This window comes from Helianthus annuus, chromosome 15 (assembly GCF_002127325.2).
Source record: "Helianthus annuus cultivar XRQ/B chromosome 15, HanXRQr2.0-SUNRISE, whole genome shotgun sequence".
NCBI lineage: Eukaryota > Viridiplantae > Streptophyta > Magnoliopsida > Asterales > Asteraceae > Helianthus > Helianthus annuus.
The window spans coordinates 113,306,099-113,323,347 of record NC_035447.2 but is presented as its reverse complement, the minus strand read 5'-3'; the positions used below and the strand labels follow the sequence as shown (position 1 = coordinate 113,323,347).

At 40.5% G+C, this 17,249-nt stretch overlaps 1 protein-coding gene across 1 annotated transcript; it reads right to left on the bottom strand.

Annotated features, from left to right (window-relative positions):
- Positions 1–9,162: 9,162 nt before the first annotated feature.
- Positions 9,163–11,274, bottom strand: LOC110912255 (peptide methionine sulfoxide reductase A5). The gene is made up of 4 exons (XM_022156934.2): positions 10,852–11,274; positions 9,980–10,092; positions 9,755–9,899; positions 9,163–9,575 (listed from the first exon to the last, which is right to left on the bottom strand). Exons 1-4 carry the CDS (start codon positions 11,140–11,142, stop codon positions 9,378–9,380), a joined length of 747 nt encoding a protein of 248 aa, XP_022012626.1. The 5' UTR covers positions 11,143–11,274; the 3' UTR covers positions 9,163–9,377.
- Between the last annotated feature and the right edge of the window lie 5,975 nt (positions 11,275–17,249).

The following is a 17,249-nucleotide window of genomic DNA, read 5'->3' as shown; positions in this document are numbered from 1 at the left end:
TCTTGTCTGTCTGTTTTATTTTATTTTTATTTTCAGCATTTTTAGTTTTTATTTTTATGTTAAAACCTTTTTCTAAAATTTTGATTTGATTAGACATTCAGGATAAACCGGTACTAAAAGCTCTTGTGTCCTTGGACGACCTCGGTATTTTACCAACGCTATACTACGCTCACGATGGGTGCACTTGCCCATATGTGTGTTTAGTGTTAGTAGAATATCGTATTTTATAAATTTAAAACTTGACTAAAGTGTTAAAAAGGGCTAAAAATATATATAAAAACATATAACGCTACACACGCATCACTTACTCGGGTTACAACTACAACAATGCACCTGTCGTTGACCCGTACATAGAGGCAGCAAACTACAACGTTCTCTACCCTGGGCCCTTTCCACCTACGTACCCAATTGGGTACCCTGCATATGGGTATCAATACCCACCGCCTCCTCAACCTCAGCAGCAGCAACCACCGCAACCTCAAATCCGGCAACCTCAGCAGCAAGAAATTCTCCAAAGGTTGCATGAGGTGGAACAAAGGGTAGACGAAGAGCTTAGAAGTCGTCGCGGTCTTCTAAAGGGTTTGGCAAGTCTCATTAAGGGGAAGAAGAAGAGGGATTATTAGAAACCCTTATTTATTGTATTGTTATTTTATTTTAATTAAGTCCCTGCGTGGACATTTCATTTATGTATTTGGTCCCTGCGTGGACTTGTCTTTCTTATTTTAGTCCCTGCGTGGAAAAGTTATTTATTTAAAGTCCCGTTTAGGGCAGTTATTGTACTTTTGAGACAATTTATGGAATGTTTCATTTTAAAATTTATTTGTCATTATATATATGTATGTACTATATAAAGCAAATCAAAATATCATTCCAATTTATAACTGATCCGCCATAAAATCTCAAAATAAAATCTTAAAGGTAAAACCTAGCCTATATGTCATTTTGAGACATAGCCATGATGGTAAATCCTTTTTAAGAAAATAAATCTTTGTTAACATCTGAAAACATGTTAGCACTCCTGACAATAGTGGTTCGATAAAATCACACCTGTCATCTTTATATTGGATTCTTCCAAATTCCCTATCCGGCCTAATGATCTAGAAATCATGGCTTATATCATCAATTGAGATGACCATATTATAAACATCCATTAGTGATGAAGTGCCTACGGGCTATATTTATTGTCCTATAAGACAAATGACAGTGTAGTCTATGACTTCCTGTTAAGAAAAGGTGATGAACTACGTTCAAACCTTAATGCCTCGATCCTATAAGATCATGGCTTAAAACTGTCCTTGTGACTAGGCCTTTATGTGCCACCTTAATATCCAAAATATTCTATAACTGGGATTAATTATCATGAAAATTTAGGTAAATTAAATTATCAAAATAACCAATATGGTTTATATTTACCATGGTTAATGAATCATAAAATGGTGATTCCATAATAGACTTCTAAACAAATTGTTGTTAATTATTTTATAGCAATCAAGCTTCAACATGCCTGAATCAGACGAGGTTAGCAGTCATCCCAATGTGAGGAATGACAATACCAGAATGAACGTAACGGGTGCAGATCTACAAGCAATGATAGATAATGCTGTCACTAGAGCCATTGACAGACAGTTCAAAGAACCAAGTGGTACTCGCACTAGGAACCAATCTGTACCTCATACAAAACCTCCTTCCAAAACACATACATCTCATAGGGACAATTCTTGACATTCTTCGAATCAGAAAAGTTTGCCGTCTAAACAAATTGTGCTTAATCAGGAACCACGTGTTAAGACTTGTTCATACAAATACTTCGCCTCTTGCAAGCCAAGGGACTTTACAGGCGAAAAGGGTGCCATTGACTGTATGACATGGCTTGATGAGATGGATACCGTTGTGGATATCAGCGGATGCGCAGAGCAGGATATTGTGAAGTTTTTTTTCACAATCGTTTAAAGGAGAGGCTTTGGCTTGGTGGAGGTCGTTAATCCAAGCCATAGGGAAGATCCCACTTTATAACTTGTCTTGGGAACAATTTGTAGCACTAATCAAGGAAAACTTTTGTCCTCAGCATGAGGTAGAGAAAATCGAAACTGACTTCTTGACCCTGGTCATGAGGAATTTGGATTGTCAGGCATATGTTACAAGTTTCAACACCATGTCTCAATTGGTTCCCTATTTGGTCACACCGGAACCAAAGCGCATAGCGCGTTTTATTGGAGGCCTGGCCCCAGAAATCAAGAGTAATGTGAAAGCGTCCAGACCTACCACATACGGTCCGTGGTGGATCTGTCCTTATCTCTCACACTCGATGCGGTCAGGAATAAGTCTATCAAGGCTTCTGATGAAGGAAAGCGAAAACGGGAGGATGAGAGCTCTCATCGCTCCGATAAGAAAAGAAAGGGGAACTCTGAGCATATGAGGAATTCTGGGTTTAAAAAGGACTCCCAGCAGACAGGTGAGAAGCCCAAGTGTAAAGTCTGCAAGAAACACGATTTTGGGAAGTGCAGACTCGAATCGCAATCGCAGCCTAAAGTTTGTGGGATCTGCAAGTCTAAGGAGCATAAAACTTTGGACTGCAAGAATATGAAGAACGAAACCTGTTATGGTTGCAACGAAAGGGGCACATTAAGACCACCTGCCCGAAAAACCCAAAGAAGCCTGAAGAGGCAAAGAAAACAAATGCTCGAGTCTTCCAAATTAATGCTCAGGAGGCAGTGCAAAATGATAATGTTATAACAGGTACTTTTCTCATCAATGATGTATATGCTAGAGTTTTATTTGATTCTGGTGCAGATAAGTCTTTTGTAGACAATAAATTTTGTAAACTGTTAAATCTGCATGTTAAAACTCTAAACATAAAATATTAGGTAGAATTGGCTGATGGTACCATAGAGACTGCTTCAACAATTTTAGATGGATGTTTCATATCCATTAGGAATCACTCTTTTCCGTTGTCTTTGTTTTTGTTAAACTTGGTAGGATTCGATACAGTTATAGGCATGGATTGGTTATCTCGTAACCAAGCCCAAATTGCATGTGACAAGAAGCAAGTTGTCATTAAGACCCCTTATAGTGAGCCACTTACTATTCAAGGAGATACGCAATATGGATTGCCTGAACAAGTATCTATGCTTAAGGCATCAAAGTGTTTGAAGAAAGGTTGTGTCATTTACATGGCACAAGTAACTATAGACGAACCAAAACCCAAGATAGAAGAAATTCCTGTTATTTCTGATTACCCAGACGTATTCCCTGAAGAACTACCTGGTTTACCTCCAGACAGACAAGTGGAGTTCAGAATTGATATTATTCCAGGAGCAGCCTCTGTAGCACAAGCTCCTTATCGGTTGGCACCAACCGAGATGAAAGAATTAAGAACACAATTGGATGATCTATTGGAGAAAGGTTTTATTCAACCCAGCTCATCTCCTTGGGGAACGCCCATTCTATTTGTGAAGAAGAAAGATGGCTCAATGCGTATATGCATTGATTATCGCGAGCTAAACAAAGTTATAATCAAGAACATATATCCATTGCCTAGGATCGACGACTTGTTCGATCAACTTCAAGGAGCAAGTTTCTTCTCAAAAATTGATCTGAGGTCAGGTTATCATCAGCTGAAGGTCAGAACCGAAGATGTGCACAAGACTGCATTCAGAACACGATATGGCCACTACGAGTTATTTTTCTGGCTCACTAATGCACCTGCAGCATTCATGGATCTCGTGAATCATGTTTTCAAGCCGTATCTAGGCAAGTTTGTCATTGTCTTTATCGATGACATACTCATTTACTCCAAGAGTCAAGCCGATCATGAAAGACACCTCCGATGCATCCTTAAACTTCTGCAACAAGAGAAGCTCTACGCAAAATTCTCTAAATGTGAATTCTGGCTTTGAGAAGTCCAATTCCTTGGACACGTGGTAAGTGAGCGTGGTATCCAGGTGGATCCCGCTAAGATTGAAGCAATTATGAATTGGAAAGCACCGAAAACACCTACAGAGATTCACAGCTTCTTGGGTCTAGCAGGATACTACAGGCGTAATCGAAAACTTTTAAAGGATTGCTGCACCTTTAACTTCGTTAACATGCAAGAATATAAAGTTTGATTGGGTCCCAAACAACAAGAATCTTTTGAGATTCTTAAACAGAAATTAAGCAATGCTCCTGTGTTGACATTGCCAGAAGGGATAGAAGAGTTTGTTGTTTATTGCGACGCATCGCACACAGGTATGGGTTACGTGCTTATGCAGAGAGGCAAGGTTATTGCCTATCCTTCACGTCAATTGAAAGTGCACGAAAAGAACTACACCACCCATGATTTGGAATTGGGTGTCGTTGTATTTGCACTAAAGTTTTGGAGGCATTACCTATATGGAACCAAGTGTATAATCTATTCTGATCATAAAAGCCTTCAACACTTGTTTAACCAGAAAGATCTTAACATGAGGCAGCGTCGTTGGATGGAGACATTGAACGATTATGATTGCGAAATTCGCTACCATCCGGGTAAAGAGAATGTTGTTACTGACGCACTAAGCAGGAAAGAAAGGATCAAACCTATTAGGATCAATGCCAAAAGCATCGAATTAAGGAACAACTTGAATGAAAGGCTGTTAGCTGCTCAGAAGGAAGCTGTTTTGGAAACTAACTTTCCGAATGAGAAGTTAGGCGTAACTGCAAATCAATTGTCATATGGCAAGGACGGAATCCTCAGATTAAATGGTCGAATCTGGGTTCCAATCCACGGAGGACTTAGAAATGTGATCCTCCAAGAAGCTCATAGTTCAAAATATTCAGTCCATCCAGGCAGTGATAAGATATACCAGAATCTGAAGGCAAATTATTGGTGGGTAGTTTGAAGAAATCTATAGCCACTTATGTGGCTAAATGTCTGACATGTGCACAGGTTAAAGCTGAACATCAAAAGCCGTCAGGTTTGTTGCAGCAGCCAGAACTTCCCACATGGAAATGGAAAATGGTAACTATGGATTTCATTACTAAGTTACCAAGGACGAAACACGGGAATGATACGATATGGGTTATAGTCGATAGGCTGACCAAGTCAGCTCACTTCTTGCCCATTAAAGAAACGCACAGCTCCGATAAGCTAGCTCAGCTGTATGTGGATGAGATAGTATCTCTCCACGGAGTGCCAGTATCTATTATCTCTAATAGAGATACAAGATACACATCTCATTTTTGGAAAAGCTTTCAGCAATCTCTAGGCACTCGTTCAAATTTCAGTACTGCTTATAATCCTCAGACGGATGGGCAAAGCGAGCGTACGATTCAAACGCTTGAGGATATGCTCAGGGCTTGTGTTATTGATTTGGGTGGAAGTTGGGTGACCATCTTTCTTTGATTGAATTTTCATACAACAATAGTTATCATTCGAGCATCCAAGCCGCACCTTTCGAGGCCTTGTATGGAAGAAAGTGCAGAATACCAGTTTGTTGGGTGGAAGTCAGAGAAACCCAACTATCAGGACCTGATCTAGTCCTGGAGACGACGGACAAGATTGTTCAGATCTGTGATCGTCTTAAAGCTGCCAGGGATAAGCAGAAAAGCTATGCAGATATGAGGCGCAAACCTCTAAAATTTGAAGTTGGTGATAAAGTTCTACTCAAGGTATCACCCTGGAAAGGGGTGATGCGTTTTGGCAAAAAGGGCAAGCTAAGCCCAAGGTACATAGGACCATTCGAGATCATCGAATGTGTCGGAAGTGTAGCATATAAGCTGAATCTACCTGAAGAGCTTAGTGAAATTCATAATGTATTCCACATTTGCAACTTAAAGAAATGTCTAGCCGATGAGTCGCTAGCAACGTCTCATAAGGACGTGTAGATTGACGAAAGCTTAAAGTTTTTTGAAAAACCTTTGTCGATCGAGGATCGACAGGTTAAGAAGCTTCAAAGAAAGAATGTGTCGATAGTAAAAGTGAAATGGGATGCCCGTAGAGGCCCATAATATACGTGGGAAGTTGAATCCACGATGAAACAAAAATACCCTCATTTATTTCAGTAAATCTCGAGGTTGAGATTTCTTTTAAGGGGGTGAGGAAGTAACACCTCGCAAAATCATGTCCAATTCAGTGGTGACACGTGTCATAAACCTCGATCATGTTAAAAGATAACTTTAAAGGACTAAAGTTGCCAAACAATGAAAATGTAAATAGAAGGACCAAAAGCATCAACATGCCAAACTTGTGCCTCTGATTTACCTCATATGATGTTCGTATTCGTTATTAAATAAATTGTCGGACACAAGAAGCCGTTTGTGCTTGAAATCAAAAGTTTACAAAACACAGGGGTTAAAAGTGTCAACATGTTAATTCTTACCTTTGAGTGACCTTTTAACGATCCCGAGGCTTTGTAATATATTATTATACTCTTATGAATATCATATAATGATTTCATAAAGTTTTGATACAATCTTGTGATGTAAAATTCAATTTTCAAGAAAAAGGGTCAAAAGTGTAAATGTGACAATTCTTCATTCGGGAGACTTTTTTCAACAAGTCCAAAACATGTGAATGCATGGCCTTACTCCCAAGAACATCTAAGACCTAATTATGTGGCCCCCTCATGCTTGAAATGTCAGATAATCGAAGTATGGAAGTGCAGGGACTGATTTGGTAAACAACAAAACAAAATTTGAAATTATGCTCCCACGCGTGTCGCGCAGGGTTTCCCTGCGCCTGGCGCGTGTCGCGGGCAGGACGGTTTTTCAGCCAGAACTGGCAGCTGCCAGCATGCATTACCTGAAAATCTGAATTGATTCTCTGCAACCTGTAAACAAAATCAGCAGTTTGTTGATGGTTTCTAAAACCATTTGGACACTTGTATACATCATAATTCACCTGAGGACACTTGGATTGATCTTGATTCATCCTCCCTCACTATAAATAGAGCTCTTGGGGAGCTTTCAAATTTGCTCATTCAAAGAAAATCTCAAACAAACTCTCAAGTTGAGTTCTCTGGAGCATCCTAGTCATCAAGGAAGCTCTCTCAAGTTTAATCTTCGTGCTAAGGACCCTTGTAAGCATTCTTAGCTTCTGTACTTAAGATTTTATTAGTTTAATAACCGAAAGTCAAAGATATCGTAATTACACTTTGACTTTGTGATTAATCACTAACGGTCCAGCCATTTTTCGAATTGAAAGTGGCAATGTGTTGGTAATTAAGTAGGTGATAATCCCTCAAAAGGGCACTTCCTAATTATCACATTTACTTGGTCAATTTTCGGGTCAAAGTAATGAACAGAAAAGTCAAACGAGTCAGTTTTTATAAAATAATTCATAACTGATAATATAGAAGCTATAAAATACGTTTTGTAACTTAAATAACTTGGTAAATAATATAAGAACATGTTTAGGCATGTTCAACCCGACAATTCTGAGTTTAGGCTTGGTGCGCAACCGAAAGTCGCAAAGGTAGACTTTTGCTTTGACTTTCAGTTCTGACCCGATTTAGCATAGTTTCTTTATGCCTTAGGATTCCTTTGTGACCATATTATATGTTAGTATAACCCTCTGAGGTTCTACTACATGGTCCCATAGAAATCTGAGTTATTTGCATGATTCCGTTAATATGCTTAAAATTGACCATTATGCCCTTATGTTATAAAAACGAGATTTTTGAAAATGTGAAAGGACAAAAAGCTTTATTACTGATTTATAAGTATGTCCAAGAATTTTGACTTCAGTTTCTGGTCTCAAACAAAAGTTATCCAAGATATCGTAAAACAAAACTTGTTGTTAATTAAATTGCATTTTTAGCATAAATCATATTTAAACCCAATTTTTGGCACCAAACTTATTGCCTACTGTTATGATATAATTTTTAGAGATTTTTGGAAATTTTTGTTAGATTTTATACTGATCATAACATAGAGTTCTTGCATGAATTCGGTAATTGACGATAATGCCCTTTTCATTAATAAAACGAGATTTACATATCATTTGCATGCCAAACCTTTTCCTACTGATGTTATATATTAAATAGAATATTTTAAGCATTCAAGACTGATAAAACTCTCAGATTTCCATAAACATCTCAAAGACCGTCAATTGTTGACTTTTACGCAAATTAGGCGCATAGTATGGTTTAAAACCATATTTAACACCTAAGACTTGTTACCTACTGATTTTATAATTAAATTTTAATACTTTAACAGTAAGTATAAGTCTTGAACTTAGATTTCCAATTTTGTCCTTAAAAGCATATGTGAAATGACCAAAATGCCCCTACGGTGCATAGTTTGGCCATAAATGGTAAACCTCATATATGTATGATATTTTACTGATGTAACTTGATAAAATAAATATTTTTAGTGAATGTTTTAGACCAGAACCTTAGTTTACTATTAAATCTCTTTTATAAACTTTAAAATGACCAAAATACCCTTACGGGACTTAAATTGTTCTTAAATTCATTTGGGGCATAATTGTTGATATCCTACTGATATCATATCATATTTAAAGCATATTAACTTGTGAAACCTGCATATGACTCATCCGGTTACCCGTTATACATATACGCGTTCGGTACGGTTTATGTAATTAGTTTGCATAAATTAACTGAAATGGGTCAAACCTTATCATTTTTACTTCAAAATCTAGAATGTATTTAGTTTACCCATTTTAACCGATATAAATTTCAATTTTAAGTTATACATAGAAGAATATTCGTTAAAATCACTCACCCTCAATATATATTTAACTTACACCAAAGCAATTACTTAACTTTAAAAACTATTAGATTTTTATTTGAACTACAAAAATCAAATACTTAACTTAAAAAAATCAATTACTGAACTTTAAAAAAATCAACAAAAAATTAGTATTAACAACAAGATGAGTAGTATACTATTTAGGCTTTGGATAATCTCAAAATTTTCAGAAACCTACTTTTGGGAAAAGGAATTAATTTTAGTAGTTTATAAGACGATCACTTAATGGTTTAAGTTGCCAAAAAAAATCACCTTTTTATGCTTACACCATAATGGTTTAAAAAATCACCTTTTAATGCTTACATGATACATGTATAATAGTTCAAATTGAAAAAAAATGTTCGTCGACTGATAGAAACGAACACGTATCATCCCGATAAAGCATTAGCTAAAGGCCGAAAGCCATATCATGTCGTTTTCCGAGTGTCTCAATCATCAACCAGAAGTCCATCATTAACAAAATTACATGGGTCTCAATTAGTAAACACTACATATATGTCAATGTTGCAACTGTTATCTTAAAATACAAGTACAGAGGTGACCAGAGCCATAAATAGTTACTAAAAGCATTCAAAACCCAGAACATATTAACCTGAAAACTTACAAAAATACTGATACAAGTGACTCTTCAGGTCTTCAGAAAAAGTCTACACATCTCGTAGAATAGGCCACCCTTTTCTTATAATCTCATTGACCTTTCCATCGATCCGGCTTTGAATTCTTGGTGGACACAACTCTGCTGCATACCCGTTTAGCTTTGCTGCCAAGCTCGATTTTTCCAATTCTTCTTCCGCCAAGTTACCAATCAACTGAAGGAGAAAGGGGTTTCGTTTTAGCTCAAACTTCTGCACATTTCAAAGCGTTGAATTCAAGTCAGCAACGCAACATGTTGTTCTTAGCTGCTTATACTGTTCTTAAACTCAGAGTAACTGACGCAACATGTTTCTTTAAGGTAAAATGTAGACGCAAGCCAAGAATCAGAACCGGACCAATGAATCAAGAACAAACAAACAAACAAACAAACCTGGTGTTCAGGCTCTGCAGGATAAAAGGTTCCAAGCTGTTGAATTTGAGTTGTCACAATGCTACTCCTTGACTTAGTTTGCTCCCTTTCTTTGCTCGAGGCAGCCAATCTCGACTCATCGGTTCCATTGATGAAGATAATAGACCTGTTGAACCAAAACTTGAGATTTAAGTATTTAAACAATGGATATGTAAACACAGAAAGATGTTAGAGACGATATGTCACCTGTATTGGTTGCCGACATCAGGGCCTTGACCGAATACTTGCCTCGAGTCATGGCTAGACCAAAAAATTTCCAAAAGTTGCCTGAAATTAATCACCCGAGGATCATATTCAATCTGCAGAGAGTTCATGGAACACCATAATGCAAATTCTCTTAAAAAACATTTTAACAATCTATCTCAAAACGAACATCATATAGCAAGAAAATTGGATTTCGAACATATAAATATGTCCCCCTAAAATCATACCTCCCTCAACTCCAAACTATCCTACATTTCCCAAGTAAATAAAGTGCGTCATTTCATTGTCCTTGAGTTAATTTTCAAAAAATTTCACCTAAAAATCTATAAACAAGCATAAAGGGCATTACAGGTACGCGCTCTTTTCCAAATCAGTAAATATACTGATAACTGTAAGAGCCGCATAACACACTTCTACGTAACACATTTGAGCTAATCAAGGTAGTAGGAGAGTGCGAATGTGGCGGTTACGTAACTGTCTTACACTGTTATGTATGTATCACATCCAAAGCACCATATACAAAATGCTTTATGCTTTATTTGTGTTTGTTCATTCGTGTTTGTTTATGTTCATAAACCATTCATTTACAATGTCAATGAACAAACATAAACGAACACCAACATGTTTATCTTCTTAACAAACAAACATGACCAAAAAATCTGTTTATTTAACCGTTCGTGTTCGTGTTCATTTAAAGTTAAATAAACAAACACAAACACGCCCTCATTTATGTTCGTTCGTTCGGTTCATTTATCGACCTATAGACGCATTACAATACACCAAATTGTACCAAATCAAAACCATCTCTAAAATCAAACAATCCAGATTCAAAACTATAAAAACACAACACATACTTGTACAGATTCAGCGTGATCACCCAAACTCCGGTACTCAGGATTGGATTTAGATCCACCGGCGTAACCGACGGTGGTCCGTACAACTCCATCCAAGCAACCGAACACGGATTCCGCCCTCCAGAAGCTTCCGAGAGAGAAAACGGCGGTTTTGAGGAACTGATCCGGCGGATTTCCGGTGACCTGAGAGATCGGATTCGGAAACCTAATCGCTAGGGTTGTTATATTGGGGGTGAGTGTGATGGTGAGGATGATGTATGATAGGATATGGTGGAAGTGAGAGGGCTTCATTAGGGTTTTTGTGTGGTTTGAACGGAGGAGTGACGGAGAAGGTGACCGGAATAATCTCCGATCGGTTATATGATAGATAACGAGGGTTGTGTTGTGGACCGTACCTTTATTTTCTACTTGATGATGTTTTAAGTTAAAGATAATTAAGTTATACTTGTTTAAATTGCTGGTCGCTTGTTACTCGCTTGTTGCTTGCTCGGAAAATGTTTAGAATATGTTTGTTCGGTTTGGTTTGATTTGCAAACAAGCCAAGCACGAGCAAATTTTTAGTAAATTATTGTATATATAACGAGTTAACGTCAACCCGCGCGTTGCGGCGGGATATTGACTATAATGTTTTAGTATCAATATATGAGAATCGAAAATTTTTAAGCTTATGCAAAACATTATATTCATTTTGCTTTTAGGCCTGCAACACAAAACCAAAAAAGTTTTGAAGAATATGTTAGCGTCGTGCTAAATCATTAGAAAATAATATTCTCAAAATTTTATACAATAAAATTTATTCCCAAATTTTATTTCAAACTTATATGCTAATTGATGCATAAGATATTATAAGAAAAGTTTATAAAAATTCTGAAGTAGAGACTGAAAACAAAAGTTTATATTATAAATAAAATAGAAGTTATTATCTTTTTATTATTATTTTAGGATAGAAAATCGTAACAATTGGCATGATAATTTCTTTTTGTTAATACATTTAATGTATCCATATTAATGCTAAACAGATTTTTTTTTTTACCTAAAAGAGCAAAAATTAATAGCAACACAAATTAATATATCCATATGACTATCAAAAATAAAAAAGAGCAAAACCCATACATGGTATAGGAAAACCACCCACCACCCATGTAAAAAACAACTACCTTTATCCAAACCAGACCCTTCATCCATCTCTCTCAAAAATCAATGTCTCCCTCACAGCCATGGGCGAAGCTTTTAAGGGGCGGGAGGGGGCGGCCGACCCCCCGAACTTTTCGCTCAGTAGTGGAGAGTATGTAGTTTTTGTATAGAAATTCTTGGGTATATACGTTTTCGACCCCCCAGTTTTATAGAAATTTTTAGGTCAGGTGACTTCTGCCCCCTCGGTCGGAAATTTCAAGCTTCGCCACTGCTCACAGCCACCACAAACGGCATCTCACATTACACCCTCTTCCATCACACCCTCTTCCATCTCACCCTCTTCGCCACAACCCACAACAACAAAGTCATAGACGAAACCCCTGTGTGTATCATGTGCTCGGTTTTTTGTACCATGATGACAATCAAGACTTTACATCTAACTTCTCAGTTGTCGTTTTCCGGCCAAAAAAACCAAAACCCACGGTGGTAGAACCAGCGGTGGTTGGTGCACGCTTTGTTTCTGGCGAGAAAATATAGTATTGTGAACGTTGTGTTTTAATATTGCATAAAGTTTAGTGAGAGGGAGGAAAACGGGAGAGTTTTCTGGAAATCTTCCGCGACGGCGACAACAATGCAACCACATCTGCAACCCCGGCCACCACTAACCTATTCTAATGTCACAACAAACGTTTTGCTCTCTTCTTTACTCGCTCAAACTACCAGATTCCGACGGCGATTTAGAAGGGTGATAAGATGACCGGAGACTGTTGCTGGCGGGGGAGGGGCTTATATAGGGTGTGAAACGGTGGCGAACGACGGAGGAAACGGTGGTTGGAGGAGACACGTCCGTTTTGTTATTAACTGCAAATGCCGATCCGTTAAGCAAGTTTGTAAGTCAAACGGGGCGTCGGTCCATTTTGCAAAGCATTTTGACCTTCTGATTTTATTAGTGTTTTGCAAAGCGATGTGATTATGTGGATGGATTAGTGAACACGTGTGTTAAAGTTCCTATTTGTATATGTATGTGAAGGGGTATGGTCCCAAAAAGTCGCGCAAACCTCCGCCAGGTTGCGCGCGGAACCATACTCCTTATTTCAGAAAACTTATTAATAGTATCCACGCGCGACTTACACACGTTGTAGTTTGTCCCGCGCGAGGCAAGGCTCACAAGAGGCCCAGATATCAGCACTTAGCATAAAACAATGGAACAAATGAGCATGCTAACCCCGCGCGGGTTAGTTTGTTGTCCAACAAGAGCCACTCAGTAGGGAAGCGCACGGCTACCTACAGTGGTACATAAGGTACAAGTGGCAGTAAAAGGAGCCAATGAGCGTCTAGCAGGCTCTGGTCAATCGTGCGCCACGATCGCCTGACGAGAAGTACACAAGGACGCCTACGTGGCACCAATCAGAGGACGGAGACAACTGCCCCACGATCTCCACTTGTCTGCTGATGACAGAAGGACAACAAGGCCGACAACAATGACACGTGGCTCCAATTAAGGTGCGCCAGCACCGACGAGCGTCTAGAAGCCACTAAGCGGTCGACGCCAGTGAGACAAAGAGCATATCCGTTTTGTTGTCCGCTTCTGGCCCAAGGCCCATCAGCCCATAACCCCTTACACCTCTCCGGCTATAAATAGAGACCTCATTCCACAGGTTAAACATTCGATTCCCTCTACTCTCACTCTTTACATTTAATTACTCTCAAAGCAGTCGCTTATTCTCACGCCGGAGCCTGGTTAAGAGAGAAACCCCCACATTCCCCTCTTAACGAGTAACGGTGTTCTGTTTTGCAGGATTGATTACCAAGTCGGAGCTCAAATATCCTTAAGAAGATTAACCATTATGAAAGGAACATAAACCAATCTAATTAACTCCCTAATTAGATCACTGTTTCTTCATTGGCGCCCACCGATTTTTTCTATAACCACCCTCATCTTCTTTTATTTGAGCCTTTTACATCTTTTTCTTCCTTCGACTATGACTGGTCAAGGAATCATCCCAGAGTTCGGTTTCGGAACCAACTCTAACACGGCGTTGGGTGAAGGAATCCAAAACTTCCAAGCCCAACAAATCGAAGAAATCGGCGAAGTTGAAATCAACAATACTGGGGGTCCGCGCGGGAGCTTCACCCGCATCACCCAAGTGGTCACCCCAGGGAACAACGGAGAAGGACCTTCGAACACAGCGCCACCTCAAAATGTATCTGCATTACTTGGCTTACCAGAAGGCGAAACCCCAGCCTCGTGGTATGCCAAGAACATCGCCACCATCAATGCAGCATACCAATCGCTCATCGCGCAGCAAGCAGTTTTGACGGCAGAACCGTCCTTGGTCACCCCTCAGAGTCAGGGGGTGCGCCAAATGCCCCCGCCAGCCAACCTACAAGGCAGAATCAACAGGCCTCCCCCTACAAGACGTTTAAGCGTACAAGACACGCGCGATACAAGAGGGGAAACGGATAGTTACTACGACTATCCGTCGAACCTTCAGCGAGGCCCTGTTCACAGCCGGCTCACGCCGCGCAACATGAACAACGAATGGGAAGAAACGGACCCGTATGATCCCACATGGGAAGGTGACGAGGAATCGTCAGTCTTTAATCGTTTACCAAAAAATCATGAGTACTACAAGCCAAGACAACACATTGGCTACACAGAAGAAGCTGAAAGAGATTTCCGCCTGGCATACAGACCAGCGGAAGCTGCGGAACACTCCAAGTGTATCCCGAAAATTGCACTCGCGCCGCTTTCATGAGAGAAGCTACCCCCAACTGTTGGGAAATTCAATGGGTTGACTGACCCAGACGATCACGTCAGAACATTCACGAGTGTGGGCTGCATGGGAGGTTGGAACATGCCCATGTGGTGCCACCTGTTCATTCAAACTCTTACCGGAGCGGCTCGCGCCTGGTTTGACAGCCTTCCGCCTGGGAAGATTATATCATGGACAGATTTCAAGACGCAATTCTTAAGCTACTTTAGCCAACAACGTCGCTACCAACGTGACACAGCCGAAGTAGAAGATATTTGGCGAAGAGATGGTGAAGGTCTGGAAGACTTCATCACGCGTTTTAACAAAGAGTGTCTGGAAATAGGCGACGTCAGTGAGCAACTCATGCGCTGTCACTTCAAAAAGGCTATACGCTGCGATAGTCTCATTAGAACCATCACAGGCAAAGATGGAATGCCAAAGGAGTGGGATAAACTAATGGAAGCCGCAAAAATCGTCGCGCAAACTGAGGAGTCCCTTGCTGGTGGAAAGGGCTACTACCCAGAAGATCGATTTTCAAGAGGAAGTACGCGCGACAACAACAACAAGCGTAACAAATACAAGAGTCATGACTGGAAGTCTGAGAGACCAAGAGGCCGTGACGACAGGCCACGCTACAGAGAAGATGCGCGAGAAACGATTGACCGAATCGGTTATAAGAAGGCGGTCAGAGACGACAATCGTGACAAACACTGGACTCCGCTCACAAAAACTCCAAAGGAGGTATTGATGACGGAGAATGTCGATTTCAAGGCGCCCAGACCAATGACAAACAAGAAAGGGCAAGACCCCAACTTGTACTGCGATTTTCACAAAGATTCAGGGCACCTGACCGACGACTGTTATAGCTTGCGCCAAGAAATCGAGAGAGCGCTCAAAAGCGGTAAGCTAAGCCATTTAGTGAAGAATGTACGCAAGGAAACCCGTCAACTCCAGCGCCACGATGAAGGGAACCACAAAAAGGTCCGACGACTAGAGACTCACATGGTCAACGGACCCAGGTATAGCGCGAAAGAGAAAGGCAAACGCCCTTATGAACCTTCTTGGCAAGAGCAGCAAGTTATATTTCCGGTAGTGCGCGGCGGACCTCGCGCCACACGTCCCGTGGTCATTACCGGCATAATCGGGCATTATGAAACTGACTACATATTCATAGACCCGGGAAGTACTGCCGACATCATTTACGAACAGTGTTTCAATCAGTTGGATGAGGAGGATAAAGCGCGACTCGAACCAGTCGATTATCCTTTGTCTGGATTTTGCAACAAGATGGTTTTTCCTCTCGGACAGATCAGTTTCCCCGTCACGCTCTCTGACGGGAAACACTCAAGAACAACAAATGTGAACTTCATGGTAATGCCAGTGAAATCGAGGCATGATGTGCTTATTGGGAGGGAAACGCAAGGCGAGCTAAACATGGTGACTTCAACGCCTCATTCTGCGATAGGTTTCCCAACCAAGACAGGAGTAGCAATCATATATGCCAAGAAAGAAGTAATGTCAACTGAAGAGCTGCGCCCAACAAAGGCGGCGAAGGTCTCCACGACCGAGCCAGAAAAATGGGTTTTAAACCGAAAATACCCCGAGCAGACTGTGACAATTGGCCACGCCATTTCGTCAGAAATCAGAACACGTCTAAAGCAACTGCTGTTTCGAAACATGGATATATTTGCCTGGACACCGGCAGACATGACCGGTGTCCCGCGCAACATCACCGAGCATTGCTTAAACACGTACCCATCTGTCGAGCCAAAGGTCCAAAGAAGGCGCAGCCTAGGGGCAGACAAGACAAAAGCAATGAACGAGCAGGTATGTGAGCTGCTCAAAGCCGGGATCTTGCGAGAGGTAAGATATCAGAGTTGGGTGGCGAACCCCGTGATGGTCGAAAAATCAAATGGCGGATGGCGCATGTGCGTAGACTACACTGATCTCAACAAGGCGTGCCCAAAGGATTGCTATTCCTTGCCTGAGATCGATAAAAAAATAGATTCTCTCGCGCCATACCGATGGAAGTGCTTTTTGGACTGCTACAAAGGATACCATCAAGTGCAGATGAAGCTAGAAGATGAAGACAAGACAGCGTTCAAAACGGATCTTGGAATCTTCTGCTACACAAAGATGCCTTTTGGCCTGAAGAATGCAGGCGCGACATATCAACGCTTGATGGACAAGACCTTTGCAGGTGACATCGGAAAGCATATTGAGGTTTATATCGATGATCTAGTGGTTAAAAGTCCTGAGGAGGACCAAATGTTGAAAGACATCGAGAAAACGTTCAACTCATTGCGCAGCGTAAATATGAAGCTAAATCCAGCCAAGTGTTCCTTTGGCATGGAAGAAGGGAAGTTTCTAGGCTTCATTGTCACAAACGGCGGTTTCAAGGTGAATCCAGAGAAAGTACAAGCTATAGAACGAATGCCCTCACCGCGAAACATCAACGAAATGCAACGACTGGCCGGCCGGCTGGCCGCGCTTAATCGTTTTCTCTCC